The sequence below is a fragment of the Haliaeetus albicilla genome, chromosome Z (assembly GCF_947461875.1).
Source record: "Haliaeetus albicilla chromosome Z, bHalAlb1.1, whole genome shotgun sequence".
In the NCBI taxonomy this organism is placed as follows: Eukaryota; Metazoa; Chordata; class Aves; order Accipitriformes; family Accipitridae; genus Haliaeetus; species Haliaeetus albicilla.
The window spans coordinates 65,198,279-65,226,175 of NC_091516.1; the positions used below are offsets into that span (position 1 = coordinate 65,198,279).

Below are 27,897 nucleotides of genomic sequence, written 5' to 3' on the forward strand. Positions count from 1 at the left end.
GAAGTGTTAATGTTGAGCTTTCACTCATGCAGTAAGCAAGATCTATTTATCTTGATATATCACTCAGTTAAATGTTTCTTATGGTATCCTGATCTTTAACCACTTCTACTGAATCTTCCTGGAACTGTTTCCAGTTTCACTACTGTGGTTTTGGTGATGAAGGACAAATAACTGGGACTATTTCTTGGTTTATTTGCAAGCAAAAACTAAGCAATATATGAAAAAACTAATGGCTCCTTTTTTATGATTCTCCCTCCCCCCCCCATTTAATTTTAATAGAATTCTGTCTTAATCAGTGCTGCAAATTACGTGTCTGTCCCAAATTCAGAATTCTTGGATCTAAAATTGCGCTATTTTGTGCAGCTGCTCTTTTACCAGTTTGCTTTCCAATTTGGGATGCCAGCAGGACTCCAGAGCAAAACTGTCCTGAGATTTCATTTTCTTTACATTATTTTATGAATGGCTCGTGCTTTGCCTTGATGCTTTGGAAATGAAATGGACCTGGCTGCCTTTATGGCTTATCAGTTTCTCAGCCCTGGGCTCTTTACAGGGGCGAATGCCAATCAGTTGTAATTTGCTCAGATAACAATGTTACTATTGTTAGTGCTAACATGTCTGTTTGTTAAATAGGTGGTGTAATAGCTTGTTGTAAGAAATAATTTCATGTTGAAGAAACAGCCTAAGAAGGCTTTTTGGTACACTTTGTGTAATACTGTGTGTGCAGGAGGCAAAACAAAACCGCATATCCAGTATCACATTTGGCTTTTATCACTTTTGGCTTAATTAGGCTCTATCTAAATGTCCCATGTTTTTCTGCACTGAGCTGCTGAAGATAGCTGCGATGTAACCCAGATCATGTACTCCTGTGACTATCCTAAATTAAGATTAGATGACGGGGGTGGGGTGGAAAGGTGCAGAAGCCTTATGATTTTTTTTTATTTTTTTTTTTTTCCTGTGGATACATGAGCACCTGCCTAATAAATTTAAGCCTCCTGGTGATGGGCTTGCTTTGCTTACCTTTAGCGAGCCTCCTAGAAATGGTCCACAGATTACAGTGTGTAAGACACAGAAAACAGTACAGTGAAGTTTAAAGTTAAGGCAGTACGTAACAGTCAATTGCTTTATACAAAGGCTGAATGAAAGTCTAACTGTTACTGTGTCGGACTTCGAAATGAACAGCTAAAAAGATGGCCAACCAAATTCATTGTGTCCCTGTACCAGTGTGGCAAATCTGTCCAGCACCTCCTCTCTGTTGGCTCCCGCGCCAGCAGTGGCTCATCAGGCTGGCACGCGTTTCTTGCTCCGCTCTTTGCAGCATGTCCTCTCCCTGTCTCCATCTTGAGAATTCATCAAAAAAGGTAGTGTGCCCAAAAGCCTGGTTTGATTCCTTTCAGTGTATCAGCTTTTTTTATAAAAAGAAGGACTTTGTTTTTTCTTACATATCTTCAGAAATCCTTTCATGGCAGAGCTCCGTGAAGATGAGGATGTATTTTGCAGTTTCAAAACTCCACGTTGCGCTAGCAGTATCGGTTTATGTAATATATTTAAGAAAGAGGCTGAACTGGTGTTTGTTTATAATTACAATTGCTTTTGAAATGTCTGTTGTGTGTTTGGCATGATTTTGATTTGTGAGTGGAACCAGGCTTTCAGCTGAAATCTATTGTTATTCACTTTAACCTGTTTTAGGGTTATTCATATTTCATTCTTTTGTGCTGAGTAAACTGTAATTTGGGCAATGCTTATTTGTCCTGATTAAACATATTTGCCTGTACCTTATCTCAGTTGATTATATTAAAAGCATAAGACAAAAGGATCTCCTTTTCTTGCTATTTCCTCCACAGTGTAAGTAGAAGATTGTGTTGCTATTTATCTTTGCTACTGTGCTTCTCTATCTCTCCGGTTAGTATTCAAGTGTGGCATGAATTCTTTATCCATATAGTATGGTGGTGGCTTGCAAGTGATGAAAAACAGTTTCCTTTACGCAAATGTCCATCTTTGTTAATGCTGTCAAACAGCCAAGTGTGATATCCAGGGAATACACGTCACTCTGTGGGTTACTGATAATGTAATCTAATTTCCAAAAATAGATTAAATGCATCTTTTCATCTTTAGCCATCAGATGTATGTAAGCTAAAGGAAAACAACATGCCAGAGACAGTACATGTGAATTTGGAAGAAAGATCAGTGGCTAATTTGAAATTAAATGTTTGGGTTTGCCACATTTTCTGATAAATTAACCTTGGTGAGGAAGCTCGTGATGGTATTGTGTTGTAGAGACTTCCACAGATAAAATATTTAAGTTGAAGGACTGTTATTTGTTTCAAACAATGCCTTTAAAATCTTTATAAGCAATTTTTACAAGGCCTTTTTCAGCAAAACCTTATGTATAGCAGTGATAAGCTTCACTTTTTAAAAAGTGTTAACAAATGCTACACTTTTTTTTCATGAATGTCTTTTATTTAGTGATTTTCCATGCCCTCCCAAGTAAAATGAACTAAGTTGAGGAGGAAAATGAATGAAATGGCATTTCTGATTTTAATAGGTGAGGTACCAGGACACAGACTGAACCCTTCCCTAGCATGTACCACCTTTTTTTTGTTTTGTTTTGTTTTGGTTTTTTTTGTAAAGATGTTATTGCCATGTATTCAAGTTGAAAGATGAGTAATAGTTCTATTCATAAGGAAATGGCACAACAGTTGTGTCAATCCTTTTAGTAATTACAAGATGTGAGAGAGGATCCGTTCTCCCTCCACGTACCCCTTACCAACTCAACATTTCTGCAGGCATTTCCAATCAAAGCCAAGTCATTTTGGTGCCTCTTTCCGAAAAATCTGCTTCTGCTGTAGTTTAAGCTGGCCAAAGTCTGGATTGTGTCATCCAACGCTTTTCTTAGGATCTGCTCCCTCAACTATTTTTTTTTGTCAAACCAGGCAAATGGTGGTGCTTCTAGATATAGAGAGCGTCAGAAAAGCCCCCTATGGCTTCTGTAAGCTCTATCAGCTGCAGAAGTGTACCTTACCGTAGTTGAGATTCTCCATCATTTACCCACACCAGAGCACCAAAGTCAGGTCCTTCATTTCTGGTTTGCTTCTCTTAAGGTAATCTGTGCGACCCTTTTCAACGAGCCTTAATACCCTTCTTCAATTGCCTCAAACTGTCACGTTGAATATTTTTGTATCTTCATCCAGCTTTGCGCATTTATAGCTTAGCTGATACTGTTTTGTATGTATGGCTGAGCTATTTCTCCTTTAACATAATAGAAACAACAGTTTTCTGTTGTTTCTGCCAGACCAGGCAGAACAAATCTGTTCAGAGATCTTGTATAACCTGTGTGACATCCCCATTGCTGAAGAAATAGAACTATTTGTTATAGAGGCTATCCTTTAATCTCACTGAATTATTGAGGATACTGTTTAATTGAAGGACTCCTTTTATAATTAAGAACTTGCTGTCCGAGCCCTAAAGGGGAAAACTTGCCAGCTAGTTTTCATCCATCAGGTGCATGCAAGCATTATGAGAGGCATTTGTAGTGCTACTTTAAATCAAAAGTCATTAATGTTCATTTGTTTTATCAGTAATGTTTATGTGGTTGTATTGCTGCTGTGGGTACCAGAATTGGGCAGATGGCAAGAACATGTTAGAAGTACCGTTAGTTTTTCAGTTTCTGTTGTTCTGCATTACATCAAAAATGCCTTTTATATAAAACCTGTGGTTGCACCTTTATACTCCTGACCTCCTCTGAGCTGTACAAGAACAGGCTGTTCCTATATCATGTTACACTAGCTGCGTGGCATCTCTTTTTCTGCCCATTAGAAAGTATGTCAGTGCTTACGTCCTGTGCCTATTGAATGACAGGTGACCATTAAGACATGTTAGCTGCATAAATAATTGGCATGGTGATTATTTCACATATTCCACAATTATTCTTGTGACAAATTTATTATATCACTTTGAACTGGAGGACTGTAAGGTATTTCTTATATTTATTAAGTATGTATTCAAATTTATTGGAGTGAGGTTTTGTGATCTTTCTAGTACAGATGAAGTAACTCATTCTTTCCTTGTGTCCTAGTTTAGACTTGGATCTCTGAAGCTACAGAAAGTTTTGAGTCCGGCAGAGGTGGTTAAGGAGCTGATTGGTTACTGTCTGGACTGCCTGGGAAGACTGCATGCGAAAAATGAGCATCTGCAAAAAGAAAACGAAAGGCTCTTCAGCAGCTGGAGCGACATGGAGAAGCTGTAAGTTTAAAAGTGCATTTGCAGGTGATACTTGAGAAACTCACAAACACTTATACTGTCAGTGCAGGCTTTACTGATGAGCACTTTTGAAGTCACATACAGAAAGAGACACACATATTTCCGTTCTCTTGACAAGTGTTTTGAGCCCAGTTATCTACAGCCCATGTAGTTGTGAATTTCATTCCTATGTCAAAGATACAACTGGTATTACAAACTTTGCAATAAAAGCTGGTTTTAGCTTTATGAAGTTAAAAAAAAAAAAAAATTACCTTTTTTCTGTAGAATCCTCTCCACTTTCTTCAGGAAGCCTTTTCCTTTCCACTATTTCCTATAATTCTTAGGACTAGCAGTTTAAATTATCTACATTTTTGAGTGGGAAATAAATGGCCATCACTTTAATCTGTTTGCCTTGTCAAAGCAGCCAGAATTGGAAAACGAGTGTGTTGTTATATGAAAAAGTAACATTATTTTAAAAGAGATTTTTATAATTGCCATTGCATTTATGATCTGAATTGTCTGCCACTGCACTCTGTAGTGAAGTAACCTATGCTTATTTCAATTGGCATAAAACACTTAGCACATACAAGTCAGAGATTTATCTTGATTTTCTATAGCTTTATCTGAAAAAAACCACATTTAGGAAGATTGATGAAAGAATGTAGCTAATTGGCATTAATTTACCCTGAAAAAGAGAGCGAACTTTTGGGAGGAGTTAGTTTTGTTTCCTTCTCATTAAAATGAGTAACAGTTTCTCCTGACAATCTCCCTGACAAGCATATGGCCTTCCTAAGTAGTGTTTTACTGCTTAACAGTTTATTGAACAATAGCGTATTGTGTAACCAGTATGCTGTACTGCATTACACGCTAATGTGTAATAGGCGTTAGTGCTTGTATCAATTTCCATGGTGGTGTGGCACTTTTTTTAAAGAGTAACCCCAAAGAAAAAAAAAAAAAATCACAGTAGCCTCACAGCCTTTGCTCTCAGAAGCAGTGTATTCAAGCTTTGAAAGCTGGTGGTTTTCTTTAGTATGTTTATATTTTGAACAGCTGAAACATGATTTTTCAAAATAAATATTGAAAGTTGTACAGTCACCAAACTTTGGCCATGTCTGCTAAATGGAGAATAAAAATTATTTGCATCCAAACAGTATTGGGGTTTTTTTTTTGTTTGGGTTTGTTTGGTTTTGGGTTTTTTAAATTCTTTTTGCCACAGCCTAGTCTACCCTGCTGTGTCTCTCTTTGCTCTTTTGGCTCCAAATGCTGGACCTAGTGTTGTGAGTTTCTTGGACCTGAACAAAAGCTTTGCCTGTCTTTGTTCAGTAGACAGGATTTCAGGCTTCGCATTCTGTATCACTTGCGGTGTTGAGTGGTAAAACATCAAATAAAGCACGTGATGTTGAGAATTGTGCTCCCTCTTTGCCTGGAGCTAAGGCACATCAGCTCCAGAGTTTCAGCCCCTGCAGTTCCCTTTGCTTAAAATCTCTCTCTTCAGGACCTCATTAGAATTAAAACATAGCATGCAGACTTCCAAGAGCTGTGTTTGTTCATTGTAAGCATGGGGCACTGGATGGAATAATTCAGTCATCCTCTTTCCGTTTCCCTACTCTAATTTTCTTGCCCATCATGAAGGTTTTGTGAGCTCAGCTCAGCAGCTTTGCCCTGTAGCTGTCTGGGGCATCTTGAGGTCTAAACTTGTTCTGCTTTCCGTTCGGTCTGCAAAATGGCAAGGAAGTTTCATTCAGGAGGCTAAATTTGCCTAGTGAGCAATCTGTAGGCTGAATACCAGCCCCGATCTGCTGCTGGCTGTTGCCTCACCAAAGCATGGTGAGATATGTGAGATAATCCGCCCAGCTGTAAAGAGCTTGCTGCTGGCAGCCCTGTGCCAGCTACAGAAGTGACTCCTGCCGCTTCCCTCTGAAATTCAGGTTCACATAAAGGCGAAAGGCAGGAGCAGGCCAAAAATCCCTTTGAAGAGAAATCCCCTGCATGGTCAAATTAATTGTTAAATTGCTTATGCACTCTAGTCTAAGCTGTGCAGCATCTGAGGTGTTGGGAGTGTTTCTGGTTGAAGATGTAAATCCCTATCATCTTGCTTATTGTGATGACCTAAGTGTAGGAATTTACCTGGCTGAAAAATTCCCTGCTTTCAGGAAATGACCCATATGTAGGTGACATCAGTATGGGAGTTATTGGCTAGCTAGACCGTTCAGCGCTTGATCTAAAAACATAAAATAAAAATGACTAAGACACTATCTGGCAAGATCTAAATAGAGAGGCTAAGGAAATTTTCAAAATTATTATTCTGAAAATGCTGTGTGTGCCTGGGGGTGAGTGTGTGTGTGCGTGCGCACCTCAGGGATGGTTGAGTTAAAATACCAGAGCAGAATAGCTATTGTTTTTATTTCATATAGGTAATTAAGATGGTAAAGGTAAAGTAATAATAATCTGTAGCAAAACAATTCCTTGGCCAGTAAAACTCAAGTTAAAGTTCTGATTTGGGTATGGTGTGTATTTTGTATCAAACATCTAAAATTAGTGTAGACAAGCCAAAAATAGCTACTAATTTGTGTTGTGGTCAACTATAGTGACAGTATATTTAAACCACAAATAGCTTATAAAAATGCAGGCTAGGTAGTTTGGTGCTTGAAACTGACTCTTCAGCATTAGCTCATCAAGATTCAATACCATTGCCAATGTTGGGGGAAGGGTGAATCTGAAATGTAATAGAGCGGTGCTGTAAGACCAGCAATTATTTTAAAGCACTGAGGACAAGGATGAATAGTAGAGATGTTGAATTTTTTCTTTCTACTATTGGAGTGTGGAAAATGTATAAATGCCATTAAGTTACATAGTTCACATTAACCTCTGTGAAGCATGTGTGATTGCTCTACATTTAGGCAGCACTTAAGAACTGGACAGTTACCTTATTTTCTCAATTACTGATTGTAACCATTCCTAATACTAGCTGCTTTCAGTGGGCTGTGCAAGCTTTTTGATGGCAGTCGACTTGGGCGTCTGGCACATTAAAAGCATTGCACTTAACATAACAGAGACATCTAAGAGTGTAGAAATCAGAAAACACGTGCAAATAAGACTTACATCACTCTAACCATTAAATTCCATTTATTTTCATTGTACTTGAAAGTTGTCTTTGAGGTGAGCAGCTTCTTTATTTGGCCTGGGGAGATGGTATTTTAGTGAGACAACTCACATACAGGCACAAGCATGTAATGAATTGCAATTAAAGTTTGTATTTGTAACCGACGAGGTATTTGCGATGAAACCCAGCCAGATTTGCTTAGTGGTCATGTAATTCAGGTAATGCATGCCTGAGTGAATCCTAAAGGCTATGCAGAGCTACAGCCAGAGCCACCCCACAAACAGATACGTTCTCCATTATTAATGTATCCCTGTTCCCACGCAGCAGAGGACGGTTGCTTTTTACTATGCTGTTTTTAAGTATCATCATATGCCATATAATACTACATTTGTAAAGGCTCATAACTTGCAAATATAGCATTAATGTAATACTATTTTACACTGATTGAATGTTAGGCCAAATGAATGTCGTACGTATGTCTGGAGAATGTATTTATATATGGATCACTTTAAACAACGGGAAAAAATCAAAAAAGGTGTTCATGTAAATGAAGACAATCATGTAAGATTAACTGATTGCATACTACTAATTGATTTTGCCTACAGGCTAGAGTTAATATTCTAATCTATGCATATAGTCAGTATGTATGTTTCGAGATGCTAGTATTTCGCTCCAGAAGCTGAAGAAATTGGCTAGTCTTGCAGTAAGTTCTTATACTGTGCTTCTTAATGTCCAGGCAGCATCAGCTTTACTTCATTTAGAGTTACAGTTACGTGGATTTTCATCAGTGCATGCCTTTGCAGGATTCAAGGGCCTCACTGAAGTTATCTTATATGACACCTTTTTGGCCAAGTCAGCAAAATGTCTCGATGTAACTATTAAAACCAGCCTCAGCTGCTCTGACGAAAACCAGTCCATTGGCAAACTAAAGGCACAGTAGTACACACTTTCTTTAGTTCATATCGATTTGTGTGGGGCAGAAGGGACTTTGCTGTAGGATTTGATACAGACAGAAATACTGTATTTCACACAAAATCCTTTTTTTCCATTTTTATGTATACACATGTAATTAGTTTCAAGTATGTTCAGGCACTTCTGGACCCTGTATTAGGGTTTACAATTCTTTGTGAATTGTCTATTTGTTCCCCACTAAACAGTTAACTTCTCTTTTGTAAGTGGAAAGTCTCCTGGTAGTTGATTAGTACATATGATCTTTCATTTAGGAATTATTGAACCGATCTATATGGTAATGATGTTCTGCTATTTGCATTTAAATTAGATGAATTATTTATCAACGATCAAGCATATCCCTAAAGCATTGCACAGTAGACTTAACGCTTTATGAGATTATTTTCTATTGTCTTCCTTCTTACATCATCTATGGTTTTCATCTCTGAACAAAATAATTAGTATTTATAGAGGAAGTCTGTTGAAATTTCTTACCTTATAAATTAATATTTTTAATAATCTCTTATGTGTTTGGGTTTAATAACAAAGGAAGCCACCTAAACTTTTTTACCAGCCTTGTACAGGTTGGTGAAAAGAATGTTGTTTATAAGTTATGACTATTTGCTGTAATACTGTAGTCACCATGATCAATAAGGCTATCAAGATGTTTATTTGCTTGTTATGAACACAGCTATTGAAATGTTTGTGGTTCAATGCAAGGACTAAAAAGTTATGACATACAAGAAGTAAATACAGGATTGCATTTGCTATAAGTCACTTCATTTATTGTGCTCATGTTTGCTTATATTCCAGTTTCGCTTTGCTTATGAGACAGTATACATCCATATTCTTAATTTTATATTTCCATTGTGCTTCATTTTACTGACATTAACCTACCTACAGATGCACATTAAATCTTTAAAAACCTGAATGATATTTTACTCTGAGGATATTAAGAGCTTTTAAAACATTTTTATATATATTTGAAGTGTTTAGTCCTCTACCAAGTAATTGTGATTGGTTCAGGGGAAAAAAAAAAAAATCTGCCTAGCGGTGGCTGCAGGTGCTCTTAGATCTCATCTCTGTATCTGTGTAATTCGAAATGGAGTCCACAGCACTAGAGTTACTAGCATTGAATTTGTCTGAATGCCTGTAAGGGATTACAGTTGCCATCAGGTTTTGCTGCAGTGTCCTGTTGAGCTTTGCCAGGAACTGGTTTCTGTACCTTGCCAGCTCACTGGACAAGACGTGCAAGGCTGTTGATGGAAAATGGTCAGGCAAAGGTCTGTATCACCCACGTCTGCCCAGGGAGTCCTGGCAAGGAAAGAGTTCTGGAGCTGTCCCAGTTGCCCAAAGTATTTGGTGGTCATCTCAGCCCACGTTGGAGGGGAGCTGCCTGTTTCTTGTTTCTTTTTTTTTTGTTCCTGTTCAAATACATTTCAAGTCAGAGTGTGTGGCCCAGATCTTGGACCTGTCAAGCTTAATCATATCTATTTGTAATCTCATTATGTGTATTCTGCTAAGGTATGCCCACTATGGTGAATTGAGCATTGAAACTAAAGAACACTTACCTATTTGAATTGTAGTTGTCTCAGCTGCACGTGTGCAAGAACCTATCAAAAAAAACCATGAAGAGAAAATTTTCCCCTTGGCAACTTTCCCCTTCTGCTAGCAAAGTTCATTGCACTTGTCTGTGGAAAAACGCTTCTTCTGGCCTATTTCAGACACAAGATGCTGGACTAGTCATGCGTGGTTTGGTGTGGGGATTCCTGTAATAGGAAGGTTGGCCTCACTACAGACTTTTCTTCCAGGAAACACAGAATTTTAAAAAGAGATAGTGTAACCGTTAATTTTACATTGTAGGCTGGAAAAATGTGTGGAAGCTAAAGAAGAACTAGAGGCAGATCTTTATAACCGGTTTATTTTGGTGCTGAATGAGAAGAAGGCAAAGATAAGAAGCTTACAGAAGTTGTTGAACGAAGCTAAAGAAGCTAAAGAATCTGCAGTAGGTGCCAAATGTACAAGGTATTTCTTAATTTTTCTGACAGTTCTTCCTGGCTAAGTGCTTGGTTATCCAAAACAATACTGTTAGTCATGAAAGCAGAGGATTCTTTGTGGCATCACTGCAAAGAGCAGCATATTGCTTTGGATGCTGTAGCCAAGAGCTAAATATTCGATGAATCTGTCCTCTTCTTTTTTCTGTTGGGCTGCAGTTGATTTTCCAATGAGAGTATGTCCCTGCCATTTCCATAGTTGGTACTTTCATATGCATTGTCCCTGAATTATTTCATTCCATTTGTCCTTTGGGAAACAAAAATACCTAAATTGAAATGTTTTTATGTACTTTTTATTTCAAAAATATCCAGAGAAGATTAATTATTCTAATGCTACAACACAGCTTAATTTGTTTGCTGTTTTTATCCTGCTTTTTTATATCTTAACTTACCTTTTTTTGTCTGTCCTTGTATATGAATGCGCTAAGCTGTTCAGCATGGGGACTCTATGTTGATGTGTATCAGCTTGCATTTCCTAATAATTATAAATTCTTTGCAGAAATAATAGATGGCAAAAATGTGATTTTTTTTTCCTTTTTTTTTTTTTTTCCGCTAGGGTTAGCATAGCCACCACTCAGATGGCTACAGGGAGAGAAAATGACTATGATGGCAACACTGATGAGGAAAGTGAAAATTTAACACAGGCCTCATTACCATCAGGTAAGACAGAATGTATTGTCTTTGGGGAATATCAGAGACAGGCCAATCACTTTATGTGAATAAACCTTAATGAAGACAAAATACTGCCTGACAAATTGCTCTGTGACAAGCCAACCTGCAAGCCTTAAAAATATCTCTCTTGAAGCACAGTATAATACTGGCATTTTTAAATTAGAGAGAGGAAGTTTAAAAGCATGTTGCACAAGTGAATGTACTGTCATTTCTTCCAAAATGACAAATTACATACTTTGCAGAACTAATGACAGTCCAACAGTATCTGAAGCATCAACAATTCCATTTTAAATTCTAGGAGTCATGATGTGTATGCAATGATTGCTAAAATGTAAAATGTAGTTCCTGACAGTTTCAGTAGCCTTTTAAAAAGGGGAAAGAGAGGAGGTTTAACAGCTATAAAAAGACCCATGTGCATAAATAGAATAAAAATGTATTTATAGCAGAATTAATTTTAATTTGTCAGTGAATTTCTGGCCTCATGAAGGTGCTCATGAAACTTAATTTGGCTAATTTTTCCAGGACTAAAGACTTGTAAAGTGTGTGGGATACAGCAATTGTCCATACTACAATACAAGATACTTAACTGTGAATCATATAAATTTTGGCATATTTTGGCAAGCTAGTAGGAATATGCAGGACAAATGCTACTGAAGTTTTAAAACTGCATTGACACTTGCATATAGCTATTGTAAACTTCCCATCAGGTCTGCAAAGTTTGCTATGGGTTCTCTCACTGGAGCTTTCTATTTCCACCATAGGTAAAGGTACTCAAGAGAATAACTCATTGCAACTGTTTACTGTGCATACTGGGAACCAGAAGTGTTCAAGGCCTTGATACCAGTGGTATTCAGCTTTGTAACTCATATAAGCCTGTTTGTTGAGGACTTTATAATATAATATAAAGTAGGCAGAGCTTCAGACAGATTTAGAAATTTGCCATTGCAGAAAGAAATTATTTTGTATTGTACTATGCTCTTCAGTTCAGAAATCTTTGCTTTCAAGTGGTATTTGGTCAGTTCAGACAATATGAGGTGAAATACTTCACATTTAGCGAAAAAGCAAGGGGAGTGGAAGGTGTTGATTCTTTTTGCTAGATTCAGTAGGACTTAATTAGCTCAGTGAGAGTTTTCAGACAGATGTATATATTTAAAAATAAAAACAACCCCCCACTGCCCTACTCAGGCAATCATGATGGACTGGACTGATCAGTGTTATAGGAAAAAAATAGCAACTGTATTTTTATTTGAGTTGTAAACAAAACTATGCCTTCTGTTGCCTTTGAGGGATACGATACTCAGGATTTTGATCATGACTAGAGAGTTCTTTCAACTCCAAAATTTGCAAATAATACGAAGACTATAAACTTAATCCTTTGGGTAACACACTTAAGTTTTTCAAGGTAATGGTATTCCTGAGCCTGCACAATGACTATTGCTTAGGTCAGTTGATACTCTTCCTGTGTACACAGCATTCTCTTTCCATAGACAATAGAAAAGCACAGATAGGAACTGAATATCTTGGCATGGTCTAGGATTTTCACATTCAAAAAGAGTTCTAAGGTGCACTGTGTCTCTGAAGAAGACAGTGATTCAGGGGTGAGTGACATGAGAGGGTAGTGAAGCTCATAGCTACATCAGGCATCAAGGACTGTAAGGCATAAAAGTTAATACAGAGAATGTTTGGAGTTTTTCTGTTTATCTGTAGTTTTCCTATCTCTTAGTCCAACATTACATTTCTTTTCCTTTTGGATTTGGAATGTCATTGTGTGGGTTGCAGGAGTCAATAAGAATTAAAGGATTTTTGAGAATGTTTTAGTAGATATTGGTGAAAGCCACAATCAAGAGAGAAGATCATAATTTAAAAACTGCTTTGAAGGAAATAATTGAAGGCAAATGTGTATACGGACACATATACACACATTAAGCATGCATTTGTATGTGTGCATGTCCAGAGCTTAAAAAAGCAAGAAGCTGATGCTGGTTGTCATAAATAAAAAGTAGGAACTGCTGGAAATGGCTGAAGAAAGCCACATGATATAAAGGTGGAGAACCTCAGGCCAGGAGGTAGAAGGCCAATGACCAGTCTTCAAGTCAGTTGAGAACATATATGCAGTTGTTACTGTGCAATGATAAAAAAAACCAGTAGTAACTGAAAAAGAAGCCATGTTTAGTAAGTGCTTTTGGTTTGCATTTAGGGGGGAAAACTAGGTGTAGTTGCGTCATAATGTACTTCTGTTCTAGCAACTAAGGGGGACATGAAACAGGAGCTGTGAAATGTAGACATTTTAAAATTAGCCAGTCAGAATATGTTGAACTGCAGAGTTTAAAAAGCTGCCTAGGAATTTTTCTTTGCTACCAGTAATTGTGGGGAGGTTTCTTCTAGAATTTTTGGGGCACTGAGGGCATTCCAGGGGATTTGGAAAAAAGCTGCTAATATTTACCAAAAGAAAAAGTAAATTAAATGGAACATTCAAGTATGAGTGTATCAGCCTGGTGTTGATCTGATGCAAATATTGGAACAGGACTCAATGAAGAAAAATATTAAGACAAGGAATAGGAATGGTTAATTCCAGTCTTTGTAAAGGTACAGAAACCAGAGGTTGAAAACTAGGTACTCATGTCTTCTGTGATGAGATTACCAGCTGGCTGATGAAAGTAAAATTAGTAAAGTAATAGACTGACTTCTGTAGGATATCATGCTGCACCACATTTTAATCAAGAAATTGGAACATGGAAATTAACATAACACATGGTAAATACATTCTCAAATGAGGTAATATGTCTGTCTCAAAATATAAATGGGAAGTTATCAGTCCCTGTATCTGAGGAGTGTGAAATTGAAGATGTGTATAATGTATATAAACCAATTTGTGTTTTGTGATACACCAACTATAAACAAAGCATATGCATTCTAACACAGTGTAATGTGATGATTTCCAGTCCTTTGACAGCTGTGCTTCACTTGAGAATACCAAGTGTCTCAAGCTTTGCTTTGCCTAGCTCCTTCTGCCACAGAAAGCTGGGTGCCCCCAGGTGGACCCGTCATCTTCCCCAGGTAGACCCATCCGGCAAAGCCAAGAGCTACTTGGACAATTTTCGCACTCTGCTCCACATTGCACCCATTCTGGCACGGTGGCAGTGTCCTGCCTGGCCTTGTGGGAAACAGGCTTGGTCTTAGCCCAAGTTAGTTCAGTTGGTCTCTCTCTGACCTCTTATCAGTTTATAACTTCCCAGTGCTATCTGACTCACCTGATAGGGAACCACTGGTCTAGAGTAAGGATACACTGGAAAATAAAGAACATGTAGAAAATTCTCTGAAGCAGCAATGACTTTATTTAAGAAAACAAAAAAAACCCCCAGACATTGAGTGTGAAAATAAATAAGCAGATTTGCAGTGTTAGGGTAAAAGGGACCAATACATGATTTGGCCCCTTGATGCAGTGCTGCATCAAGTTTGGACATCAAGAATTGAAGGAGAATGTTAGCAGGTTGGGGATGATAAAATTGTGATAACAATGGAGGGACTAGCAAATGATTTAAATGAAATGCTGAGAAGTATCTTAAACAATTGTTGTTTTCATGGTCTAAAAGAAACTACATTGCAAAGTGAAGTGATGGTAGATGGTCTTTCTGTCCAGCAGATACAGGTGTTTAATGAACTTGAATAACTGGAACTTAACATTAGACAAAGACAAAAGTGGGATGTTGTGCCTGACAGGATAATTAACTGTTAGAACAGTTTGGAGCAGGATGGTTCACTGCCAGTGTTGAAATCATGATGGCATGCTTTTAATAAAAAGACAAGATCTTGTTCATATAAGCATGAACCTAAAAGTAATATACAACCTGTTATGTTGGGCTTTGCAAATGGCTTTTACTATGACAGCTTTTCCTCTATAAGAGCAGATGAATCGCAGAATAGAACCATTTCTTGTGCCTTTACAAAAATGAGTTTACTTGTGCATGAATACTCAGTAAGTCTATCAGGTAGGTTTTCAACCTCTGCACAGCAGGTGATTACATTTATTAGTTCAGCTTCAGATAAATTTTGTGTAGAGGTCTTTTCTCTACAATAGCAGTTAAACTGTAACCTAAAAGTTTACCTAAAAATTTATGGGTTTGGCACTTACAGTACTATTTGTAGACACGATTTATGGTTTACTTTTTGACAGCAGTTTCTACTTCATAGCTTAAAGCTAAAATCAACTGAAACATCGTAGTTTTTGTCTTTACATACTGATGTAGTTAATGCTTTGTATTGTAAAAGAACAAATTAAAATTGAATTAGTAGGTATTTCAGTGTAAAGCACTCTGGAAAACAACTGATGTATATGAGAAGTACAACTTTTAGACAAAGTACAACTTCTATAAATAATACTGTATGTCTTTCTATACAACAGCTTTGCCCATCATGCCATGAGCATGGGGGAAATTTATTTGACATATTGGTTAGGACTGTGAATGTGAGATTGAAAAACGCACACGATTCCTGCTTTCACTGCAGTTTAATAAATTCTTAAGCAGCAGCTATATAGGATGTGCCAGGTCCTTGTAAACACCGGTGAGCTCTTGTTTGAGAGTTTCTGCTCTGGAAGGACAGGAAGGGAATCTTCCTGCTGTTAAGCAGTTCTTCATGAAAGGGGAAGTGTGAATGTTTCTTGGAAGCAGGGGCAGGTTGCTTTTGGTTTGCTTTGTTATCTGTTTTACTGCAGGATTGGTAAGATTCTAGCTGAGCCACCAAAACCAGATATAGTTGTTGCTTTCGCTACTGGTACTTTGGCAAAGTTACAGCAACTTTGCAGGTGCCTCACAGCTGAGACTGCTGATGTGCCCTCTCATTGTTTCACTTGCATCTAGTCTTGCACTTCAACTCTTTAAGCAAATATCTGGTATTTTGTTTAGCTTGACTGGTCTAGCATTTTTAGGGCCATCACTTTTGGTTGGGACCACTAAGTCCTGTGATAGTAGAAAGAATGATACACACAGACAGATGAGAAGCACCTAAAGCAGGCTTGGAAAGATTACAGTGAGATGTTGATTGGAATAAGACTGTATTTCTTTTCATGTTCTGTTGCCAACAGGACCTGTTTTTTTTAAAAAAAGGGGGGAAAAAAAAGGCTGGAAATTGCCAGTCTGTATTTCTCTTAGCCCACAAGAATGACTTGGTGACTCAGCATGATGCCTCCACACTGATGCAAGAAATTTCTGTCATTTTAGAATGCAGAAACCCTTATTCTGATTAAGAACAATCCAGAATGCAAGCCAATTGTTGCTGATTCATCTTTGTCCTGCTCAGTGCTAAATTTTACTTTTGTTATTTACTCTAGCTATTGAGCCCTTTCTCCTAGGGGACCTAAAATGACAGTATGATTATCAAACTTAAGAAAACATCATTTGATGTCATGATTAGCAATCATGCCTTTGTTATACAAACAAAACCCTTTTATTAACTGAAAAGTACTTTAGCAGTCCGTATGTCAGGAAGCTTTTAAAGCAGGAGTAAGGATTGGGTAAACATTCATCCTTTCTGCTTCCTTCCCTGGAGCTTAAAAGGTAGATGAAGGGTAATAGTTTCCCTCTTCATGGTGTTGGAAGATGACCAGAGAAGCGAAGGTTATTCCTTTTCCCAGGTATATGACAAAACTGCAGGGAAAGATGTTATATACTGAAATCTATAATAGATATGATGGATAATATAGCAGGTGGGAGATAAGCAATGGAAGAAATTATTTTACAATTTAATATTGTTATTTTCAATTATAATGCTGTTATATGTGGCTACCTGTAGACAAAACAAGGCTACTGGGCACCAATTTATAGTCAGCTTGCTTTGTCTCTATTTTGTTTTCTCTTGCCCATGAATTTGTTAGTCATATTTCACATTGAAATCAGTGGAAGTTACTGCTCCTTGGGGTAAGGAAGGATCTCATGATCTGGCCTGTTGGATTAAATGAAATTTTATGTTCTGTGTTTCTTGCCATATGTGTGGAAATATTCTATATTAAGTGAATCCTCAGACTTTCAACGCTCATACTTTTCTACATGTTTGATGATGAGGATAGATTCAAAATTGGTTCTAATAAACTCGCTATAATGCCCAATAGAAATAAGACCAAGCACCTTGCTATTTTCCACTGTTTTACTATGCAAATGTTCTCATCCCCTTCATTCAAGTTCCTGCCTTGGGGATTACATGTTGTGCCTTCAGGAGGCTATGGCCCTTTAAATTTAATTAGTTCTCTTGTGTAGTCGAAACCACTGATGGCTTGATACTGCTGGTTAATAAGCTTTGATCAAACTTATTATTAAAAAAAATGCCTATTATAACAGCACCGGACTGTGCTGTGCAGTTAAAGTTCCATCTGTGAAGGCTTCACTTTTAAAACCTGTTTTAAGGAGTTTTAGAACTGGCCATTTGAATTGACTTCAGGCTTAAATTATTATTTTATTTTTTTGTCAAGCTATAATTGGAAATGGTTCATCCCAAGGAATAATCTCATTTCTCTTTCCCTTAAAGTTGTAGGTACCTTTTTTCTGAAACTTGATATTGATCCTTTTTTGATGCTTTCCCTCTGTGTTATACTCGGTGCCATGGTCAAAATGCATTTACAGTACAAATATCAATGTTTCATGTCCCTTTAAAAATCCTGTTATGAATATTGCACTGAGAGGGATTAATAAGGTATCACTTAAAAATATTACTGTGAAAATTACCAAAGCTGCTTATACTTCTGCATACTCCTTCTTATTGTATGTGCTTCAGTACATAAAGTAATGTGGCTGAATGTCGTTGCCTCTAAACGAGTCATTATTTATTCAGTGACTTGATATAATAATGGTGATATAATCATAATGGATTTATGCTTTAGTAAGACTGTTGCAGATTACTAAACTTGGTGGCTGATCAAAAAAGTAGAGTACCGAATGACCGCACTACAGGTTAGGTGCAACAGCATTGACTAATATAAAATTTAAAAATGTTTGTTGTTGTATTATCCACATATTACTAAATGTTACATATAAAGGAACATTATTTCCTTAGTGAGCTGTAAGTTTTTTTGAAGTCTAATTAAAGCTCTGCTTAAATTATCAAATTAACTGTCTTTATCAGATTTAAGTTAAATTGTAAGACTGATTTTAGAACCATTTCCAGTCCAGGCTGGAAATTCCAAGCTTAATATAGTTCTATGAATACTGTTGGGTTTTTTCCTCCACTTAAAAACAAGGCTAGTTTAAACAGTTCAGCCCTGTACATTTAGAACAGAGGTGGAATTATGTCATGGTTTTTCTTTGGGTTTAATATATCCATGCAAAGTGGAACAAATAACATAAAGTTCTAGTCATTAAAAAAAATCAAAATCAAATCCATTAATGAAGCTGTACCTCTACAAATTTTATCTTCTTCCATGAACAAACAAACAGGTTTTCCCCCAAAGGAAGCAAACTATCTATACATTTGTACCTGGCTTGCTGGAGTTCTAATGTTCCCTCTACTTCTCTTCAAAATGTGTTGTACTTTGCTATGGCTTGGGAGCCTAAAAGTATTAAGCAGCATTAGGCAGAGATAACAAATCCTCATTGTATTTATGTGGAGTACCAACATGTTCCTATGGGACACATAAAGGAAATGTAGAGCCTCCTCCTGTTCTTGCTCATATTTCACACCAATGTGACGTGTACCCAACAGGCTGTAATTAGAGCAGAGCTGGACATAAATTCTGTGAGTCAAGGCACTTCTGCACTGAGCATGCACATTCTGATACTGGATTTCCTTTGCAGAATCCTGTAACTCAGCCATCTATAAGACAGCACTAGTTTGGTGGGAGCCTTTCTTTGTTTTCTCTTCTTCATGAACTGCAGAAGACCTATTTCAACACCTGTTGGTTGAGAATGTAATTCATCAGTTGTGAAACTATAACATAGTGGTGCTGGAGTGGTGCCGTGAACAGCCCTGCTCTGTTTCATCTTCCTTCAATAAATAGTTAAACAACAACTCCTTATCAGGTAAATAGGAAACTTCTGCCAGTCATCAATGGTCTGCCTGGGGTAATCCCCATTCTAACACTTTTGTTTGTTCTTCTACTTTTAAGTCACAGACTCTGTGTGTATTTGTTTAGTATCCAGCGTAATGGTCCTTTTGGGATCTGCTGTAATTATAAGAGCTAGCAATAATTATTATTCTTATACCAAAATATGCTTCAATACAAGTATTATGGACCACAGAAATTACCGAATGCAATGTACAGTGACAACAGTGCTTTATTTTCATCTATGCAAACCTGCCAATGAAACCGCTCTACCACAGTTTCATTATGAACTTCATGCCACATGCCTGCTCTAAACAATTCTTTGAGTTGCAGGTCATAAATTCGTTTTCCAGAAGGTACAGTCAGAGGTTTACTTTTCCTCGGGGTTGTTTTGGAAAGGTAAAACGGAGCCAGACTCTCCCCTCCCCTTCCCCTCCCCAATCCCTCCCGCTTTCCCCTTCTCTTTCCTCCCTTTTTCCCTCTCCTCTCCCCCCCCCTTCCCCTGCCCCTTTCCCCCTTTTTTTGGTAAAGGATATTTTACTTTATCATGAGTGTTACGATTTAATTGCTTTTAGTGTAAATAGTAGTCAGGTTTAATTCAATGGGAATTTTTTATTTTGTGTTCAGTTCACACCATTTATTATGATAGTTTTCTTGTGCATGTTTACAAAGCTAGGTATTTGCTTTTGGTGTCTGGAAGGTTTTATATAGACATGTAATTCAGAGAGGAAGAAAAGGCATCAAAAATATTTAAGTGTACTTCATGGTATACTGAAAACATATAAAACAATTCACATGCAAATAACACAATGCATTTGTATTCCTTTCCCTCTTAGAAATATGGATGTACTTTAGAAGAGTTGATCTTGGGTTTAGCAGTATCAGCTCTTGGAGAAGTATCCTTTCATCAAAGAGAAGTATTGGTTCTCAAGAAAAATAGTTCCTGCAGGGGTACTGATAGCACATTTCTGTAATCCTGAACAGTAGGATAAAAGCCCTTATCTTCAGCTATTGAATAGGCTGCGTATCAGTGGCAACCAACAAAGCCCGGATACTGCAGATTCTTGCAGACCAGAGAGTCTTGTCAGCATTCATTTTGCTGGCATGACTTGAAACCTGTAGCTGTTACACATTTTGTAACAGCTCTTCTCACTTTAAGGTGAATATTTTGTAGGTTGTCTTCTTAAACTTCACGTTTCATGTGTGTTTTGTCATGGCTGGTAGTGACTCAAGTAATCAAAAGTTTAAACTGCTGTTTACCCACGCTGATGTTTTTTATTTTTTTTGTACAGTAACAACCTTCCACTTCTGAATTTTGAATGTTGCTTTCTCTCTAACAAAATGCTGGAAGGGCATTTACTCTGGCCACCTGTGTAACATTCACTGGAATACTTATCTTAATTACTTCCCAACTGTATTACAATGTCTCATTCGAGCAAACAGCCTATCTTGATTTAAAAGCTGGGTTGCTGAAGACAGCACTATAACCTATGGTTGTTTCCTTGATTTATTACTTTTCTATGCTAAAGCGTGCATCCTTGTTTTTAACTTGGAATTTTCTCAACTTAACTTGACACTGTGAGTCTGGTAGGTCTTTGCTAGATTTAAGAGTTGGTTTCCCTGGTTGGGTTTGCTTCCTGTAGCCCTTTTTTGTTTCTTCAAAGCGAGTGAATACTTGATTGGAAACATAGTTTACATCTAAAGAAATGTCAACATCTTCATGCTACATAAAATAAGAATAGAAAAGGATTTTATTTTCTTTTAATCCTTTAAAAAGCCTTTACGAAGAAGGTAATCCATTTGCTCCATGACATAGAAGTCATGAATGTAATATTCCCCTAAACTTTTTGTGTTGTTTTTTTTTTCTTCTTCCCTCCTTCTCTCCTCTTCTATTCTTTTTATTTTACTAGATATTTTTGTTATTTATGTCCATCTCAAGTAATAGGTGCTCTCATAAAAACACTTTCCTATTTGCCTTTTAGCTTTTACTCTTAAAATAGCACAGAGATCAATCTAAAAGATATTGAGGGTGAGGTGATAAAATTGTATTAGAAAAAGGTTACTTTAATTAATAGAAACCCTAAATAATACCTCTGATACACAAATTCCACAGAAATCATTTGGCATGATGCCAGAATTCTTGGAAGGCAACTTTTTGTTGAGCACTTTACTGGAAAGCTGAGACGTTCCTTTTCATCTTTAGGATGAAAGGGTCTCCTGCAGGACCTTTTTCCTCAATCTGCGTAACAATACACACATCACATACGCAATTTTCATGTAGAATATTTGTAAAAACTAGCATTCGTAAAACTTAGAAGGGAAAAAATGGCTTTAAAATACTTCAGAGACAGTAGGCAAATGACATCTGTAATTATTACTCCAGTTTTATAGTGCATTTTGCTATAATCAGCTTGTTTTTAAAGATTAACCTAAGCTTGTTGATTTATGCTCCTTTACGTACAACAGGCCAAATGATCTCATAAAGAAGCTATCAGTTACAAAGCCTATGTTCAAGGAGATCAAACGTTAGGTTACACACTCTGAAAGACAGCTTACTCACATGTGACCTGATGGAGGAGAGACATTTTCAAAACTGGAGCTGTCAGCAGCATCTTATTAGTTTTTTGACTTACTGTATAAATTAAAGGGAACAAAAGATATAATGCCAAATCAAAAGTATTGTAAACTCTGTTTTCTGCTGGTTTTAATTGGGTAGAGATTAGAACCCAACATATCTGAAACAGAGAATGTATTCTTTATGCTTACAAATGTCTCATTTTATTTACATAAAAATGCATACGTTTGATTTATTTTGCTCTGGTATGACGCACATAACCTGACAAATGCTAACCCCCTGTAAAAAGCAAAATGGTTGTTCGTAAGGTTCAGAGCTTTACATATATATATGGAGGAAGACAGGTGCAAAACCCACTCTCTAGTATTTTGCAGTATATGTTCTAAGGATCATTTTTACTGTAGTTAGATTAAATCTCTGTCTGAAAGCTGTATGTTCAGATAAAATGATGATATGGGTCTGTGCATCCTGAATACGACTCCCCTGTCTTAGAAGCTAAAGATTTAACTTTTCTTTAAAAAGGGTAGCTTTAAATAAAAAAACGTGATCAGAGACGGATTAGTCTTTCTGTACTTTTCATGCCTAGTTCAGAAGTCTTTACCTAGTGACAGCTTTTATGATATTCCTATGAGACAGCAGTTAGTAGGTGTGGTCTTGATCACCTGGGACTAATCATCATACTGAAATCACTGGGCCTGCTTTTGTATTGTTCACAAATTTAAACCTAGAAATTCACCTTTCCCAAGATGGTGTCCTTGTAGTCAAGCTGCTAACCTTTTCTTCCCTTGTAGCTTATAAAAATGTCATTAATAGTTCATTTATAACTCATTACCAATTCTGTCAGCATGTAAAAAGACACACTATCACTGTCTTCATACAAACAAAATTTGGATGCTCAGTATGCTGTTTGGTACCCATTGTTCTAGAAATTTGTGCACACATTTGGATATCTAAATATAAATTAAAATGGGTGCCCATTTTAACTGGTGCCAGTCTTTTTTTAAGGAATGTGGGTTAAAATATAGGATTTAGCTCTTTGTGGAGATATCAATTATGTCCAAAATTAGCATAATTAAAATGAAAAAAGGTACATTAGCATATGTTTATATGTACCAGCATTTTGGAATATGTTAAGAATATAATAAAAATTTAAAATTGCCAGTTATTCCTTAATAGTATTTCTTAGCCTCTCTTAACCAAATAACTGGCTCAATTGTTTGAAAAGCACAACCAGAACAATCAGTCTGCAGTACTGATGTCCATGGCAGAAAATCGGTTTACTATGCTGATTTCAATTGCCTCCCACTTTAGTGCCAGGACATACCTTTGTTTAGTTTGAGAGGAAAGTTTATTTTTTACTTATGAAAAATATTAAACTTTCTTAGCACAAAAGTGAGTAAGTACCTCATTGGCAACTGTGCTGATAGCTAAGAATCTCAAGTTTCAAGAATGACCAAAGTGACTTCCACGATTTCATTAATTAATCAGTCAATAGCTTGGAAAGTTATTGCATGCAACCAATTCAAACAAGACCAAAAATCTCAAATCTCTTATGGTCAAACTTCTGCAGAGCAGGCTGTTTGGTTCAGTTTTGGCCAGCTTCAGGAAACACTATGGCCTGAGTGGATAGAACAGTAAATGTGAGTTGGGGAGGAGGAGTGGAGTGGAAAAATGTAGAATGCAGGAAAATGAGATACTAAGCTTAAAATGAAGCTGCATTAACACCAGCATTCTATGTTGGTGTAACTTCTCTTCCTCAGATCTGATGTCTGTAGATCACTAGAGAAAACTGCTGATACTGCACAAATCCCTGTTGAATATGCTTTTCACAGTAAAATACTGGTTTGTATTCACCACCACCACGTTTTTGAAAATCAGAGGAGCATTTTGTGTAATTTTTATACCTGCCACCACATTCGTTTTTCTCATTCTCCTCTCACCACGTACCTTTTGCCTACAGCCTTGTCGTTAGTTAACCCATTTATGGCAGTACATTAATTTTTGTCTCTGTAAGGAACCTATTTGTTTCAAATGGAGAAATAAACTCAACTTGTAGGAGAATACGTCCTACCAGTGCTTTGGCTGCTAAGCTCAGCTGTATTCCAGCAGCTGAGACTTCGGAGTTTCCAGGTCTGTTTACCTGGCTAAACTACTGTTTTTGCTTATACAGTGCTGTCCCTAGCTTTCCATCTGCTGATCCTGCAAACTGCAACTGTCTCCAGTGCAGTAGGGCAAAAGCAGTGCTTGTTTGGAATCAGTCATACTGTGAGCTGTTGTCTCAGTCAGGAAAAAATAGCTCTTTAATCTATAGCCATGAATTGAATTCTCACAAGGATACTCATTACTTAGGTTCCTGGGAGAGAAGGGTCAGGTCACGAGTATCTGATTGCCAGCAATTTCCTTAAGACCTTTCCCGGGAAACATATGAGGCAGGCAATCAGAAGGCTTTGGAGTAGGAGTTGAGAAACACTATGTGAAATAAAGGGGTTAACCTGTTTGTAACCTCCAGGAGTTCTTGCATAAGGGTGATGTTGGCATTCTGGGTGCTCTCAGTTGCTTAAGGTTATTTTCATTTTGTTCTACCATTTCCATGTGTTGTGAATGCAGCTTATCTGCTGAAGACATCGAAGTAATTTAAAAGAAAATATGCAAAAAACTTAAATGCAAAATAAAGCTGTTGTCTATTCCCTACTCAACAGTTTACTTCATTACACCTCACCAAATATTAACTCCTTTAGTTACACATAAAACTTGGTCTGTTTTAGGAACAGCATCATTAACTATATGGTTCACTAGTAGCTCATCACTCCTGCTGAAAGCATCAAAACATTTTATATTCAATCTTTAAATTCAAACAAGACTTTCAGAATTTTGATGAATGTGAAAGCTTCACTGCTCTGTCTTTTTTTCTTTAAGAGGTGAAGAGAGGAAGCACATTATAAAAACACTTAGTCACTTCCCTGAAGTTGCCCTGTGGCCCAGGAGACATGGAAGGAGTATGTCCCACAGGAAAGGGGAGAAGATTTGGGACACATCTCTGAGAAGTGAGACACTGGCTTCTCGCATCATTGATCAGTGTATGCTAAGGGGAATGTAAATTAAGCAGGTAACAAAAATGTATGCCTCTGTATTTGGAACAGCATATGTAGCATTATATGACAGAGAACCTAACTGCTAGATTGTGTGCAGTAAGACAGAGCATTCAAAGTGGAGAACTCTACAGGCAACCTTGGAAAAATCTCATGGAAATGCTTTTTTTCTAAAGCAGTTACATTTTGTGAACCACTGGATGTCCTTTGTTAATTAAGATACCTTGTTCTTGGCTTCCAGTGACTCCTGTTTTCTAAATGTGAAAGGTTTGCAGCATTTTTGGGCGGGATTTCCAGAAACACTGTGTTGATATGGGAAAGAAAAAAAAAAAAAGGATGTACAATATGAACAGGATACTTGGTAGTAAATAATTTTCTCGGCCAATTTGTTTTTAAAAAAAGTCCCTCAAAATCCACAAAACAGAATTGTATGTGGATCTTCAATGCCTATGGTTTTTACCTGGCTGCATTTTTGGTGTGTAATTGCAACACAGCATATAACAGTTCATTTTATATTTAGTCCTAGTGCTAAACAAAGCTTAGTAACAAGGGCTTTTTTTGACAAAAATCACCTGCCTCTCCATTTGCTGAGAAACATCACTTACATTAATTGCTTGGCATCAGCTTTCATCTGCATCCAAAGATGAATCCTCATCCACTGCTTATTCTAACACTGGTCCTTGGTTCAAATTAGCATTAAGAGCATTCAGCTCATTACTTGTTCCTTGGCGAGAAGGTCTGTCACTTACTCGCAGTTTGCTTTGACTGAGACTGATTGTAGGCTGCCCGAAGACTCCGTTCCCTGATTGCCTCACTTGACAACAGCAAATCTGAGTCACAATTCCCAGTGCTCACTTGTTTTAAACCATGTAGCAAGGTGTGCTTAATAAACCTCCCTACAAAACACTGCTGCTTGTTTGTGTGGCTGCTCCATGAGAAATGAGCCTTTATGCAGGAGATTAAAAACATGTTGATACTTGTCTTCCAGTTGAAGCTGCTTGTAAATTATATCTGATATGATTTCAGTTCTGTTCAGCAAAAAGGTCAACTCAAATACTGTCACCTACCTTGATTTCAAAAAGAAAATTCTCACTGGCATAGCTTAGCCCTATTCCTTAAAATAAATTTATACTGTTATAGGTGAGTTATTGTGGGGCTACAGCACCCAACTTAACCATCAACTTTAGGACTCTGGTTGAGTTATTAGAGCCAGATGCTCAGGTAACTGGGTGGTGATTTATTACTGACATATATCAGTTAAGACTCTTGTCTTGCATGTGTTGAGTAGCACATAAGAGATGAGTGGTGGATTTTCAGGAGTATTACTGAAGCGGCCAGTTGGCTTACTGCAAAGCAATGGAAGCATGCAGCCATGGGGGTCAAAGGAGATATAACACAAGCCCCACAAGCAGAGGAGGAACAGCACTGAGGAGTATCCTCCATGCAAGAAAGTCAAAAGATTTGGGGGCAAATAGAGGAGAAAGGAGAAAAAAGTATGAATCGTCAGTTTTTGAGAAAATGGTACAGGAACAGAAGTGACTTTACTGCTGATCTAATTGAATGCCTTTGGCTGTTGATTAAATGGCAGGGGAAGGGTGATGGTAAGTTAGGCAAACGTCTGCTTAGCTTTTTGGTAATTATGGCGGTTGAAATACAATCACTTGGACAAAAAAACTACAGTTGCTTTTAAATTGGACAGTTTGATAGCTAAGACTTTGAGCCTGTGTAGAAAGCTGAACTGACACTTGGTGACAGAGCAGGTCTGCTTCTGACATGGAATTACAGAGAAGATGAGAAACTTGGGAATTTTTTGATAGATGTAAAATGCAGGTGGACCTTTAGATTGAATGAATTTTCAATCACTACGCTATGCTGTCATTCATTTTCATATGATGTGCCCTATTTGTATTTTACTTTGTTGTTTTTTATGTCCCCCCATGTTTAAAACTGTATCATTAACCAGGGAAATTTAGGAAAGTCTTCTCCCAAGCATTTGTAAGCTCTGAGAATATTAACAAATTGCTAAACAAGCACAAACTGCCATCAAGGTACAGAAGAAAATTAAATACATATCCTTTCTGGGTGCCCAGGAGGGATAAGCTCCTATTGTGCACTTAGCTTTTGCAGATGAAGCTTCTCATATGAGCATGTTTTATCTTTTCATCAAAGTGGGGAACAGAGAGCTGTGTTCTTTCTGGAATTTCTAGTTTATATTTCCAAGAAACAGTTGAAACTTATAGCTTTTAGGGAGATGTAAAAAGTGCTTTTGGCCACCAAAGACTTGATAAAGATTTTTGGCACTTGTGACATGAATACATCTGTCTTTTCCCTATGATCAGAGATGGAGGTGGGTCATAAATGATGGAAATGTGATCTTTGATTTCCCACCTGCCAGCACCTAAACTGATTTTTTTGAGAAAGAAATGAAAGGTGTTGCACAGCTAACCATTACACTGAGGAGCTGACCTCAATTGTTGCAGGCTGATGACACTGACTACATCAGACCAAGGGTAAAATCAGATCTCTATTATGAGTCCCATCATGTCAGGAGTCTCTTGCCTGTGAAACAGGGCAGGGATTAGAAGATTCTCACTGGAAAATTTTTAAGGGCTGTGAGTGCTTTCAAGCTATCCTTAAGATATTTGGACCATGAGATTGATGTCAGTCATTTTGGCAAAGCATCAGCAAGGTCAAAACTGTGATTGGCCTTTCGTTTGTGTGCTTGTGTGAGTGAATTATATTACTTTCTAGGCTGTTGAACTGCTTACTGATGGCTTATTCTTTACTCGGTTACAACACTTGGTTCAGGAACTGCCTAGTGAAAAAAAAACCTTTCTAGGCATGTGAATATCAAAAAGATATTTAATGTATGAGAACTTACCGATTAGCTTTGTAGCATAATTAGATTTTGATCATCTAGGAAAATAATAGGTAGAAAATCATACATTACTTTGGGAACAAGCATAATTCCCGCTGCGTTCTGAGAGGAGAGTCTTGTGCCCCTCATCCTGGACTTTGAGGAGGCAGTCATTAAGCTCTGGATTGCTAAGGAACAGAGCTGATTTATTGCTTCCCTGCTTGTCCCCTAAGACAGGATAACTAAAGACAGAAGAAATACAGTCATCCCATTGTGGGTAGTATATCATCCCTCAGCATATGCCTTGCTTGTGAGGTTTGGCTGTTTGGGTGAT

The 27,897-nt window shown here is 37.4% G+C and overlaps 1 protein-coding gene across 3 annotated transcripts in view; it reads left to right on the plus strand.

Annotated features, from left to right (window-relative positions):
- XRCC4 (X-ray repair cross complementing 4) overlaps positions 1-27,897 on the plus strand; it is a 180,832-nt gene that overhangs the window by 73,935 nt on the left and 79,000 nt on the right. For 2 of the 3 annotated variants that reach the window (XM_069777717.1, XM_069777716.1), the window contains 3 exons: positions 4,073-4,239; positions 10,151-10,312; positions 10,898-11,001. In XM_069777717.1, the coding sequence (XP_069633818.1) occupies positions 4,073-4,239; positions 10,151-10,312; positions 10,898-11,001 (433 nt within the window). Of the gene's footprint in view, positions 1-4,072; positions 4,240-10,150; positions 10,313-10,897; positions 11,002-18,794; positions 19,460-27,897 lie in introns of those variants that run through there. The other variant, XM_069777718.1, reaches the window with a different exon arrangement.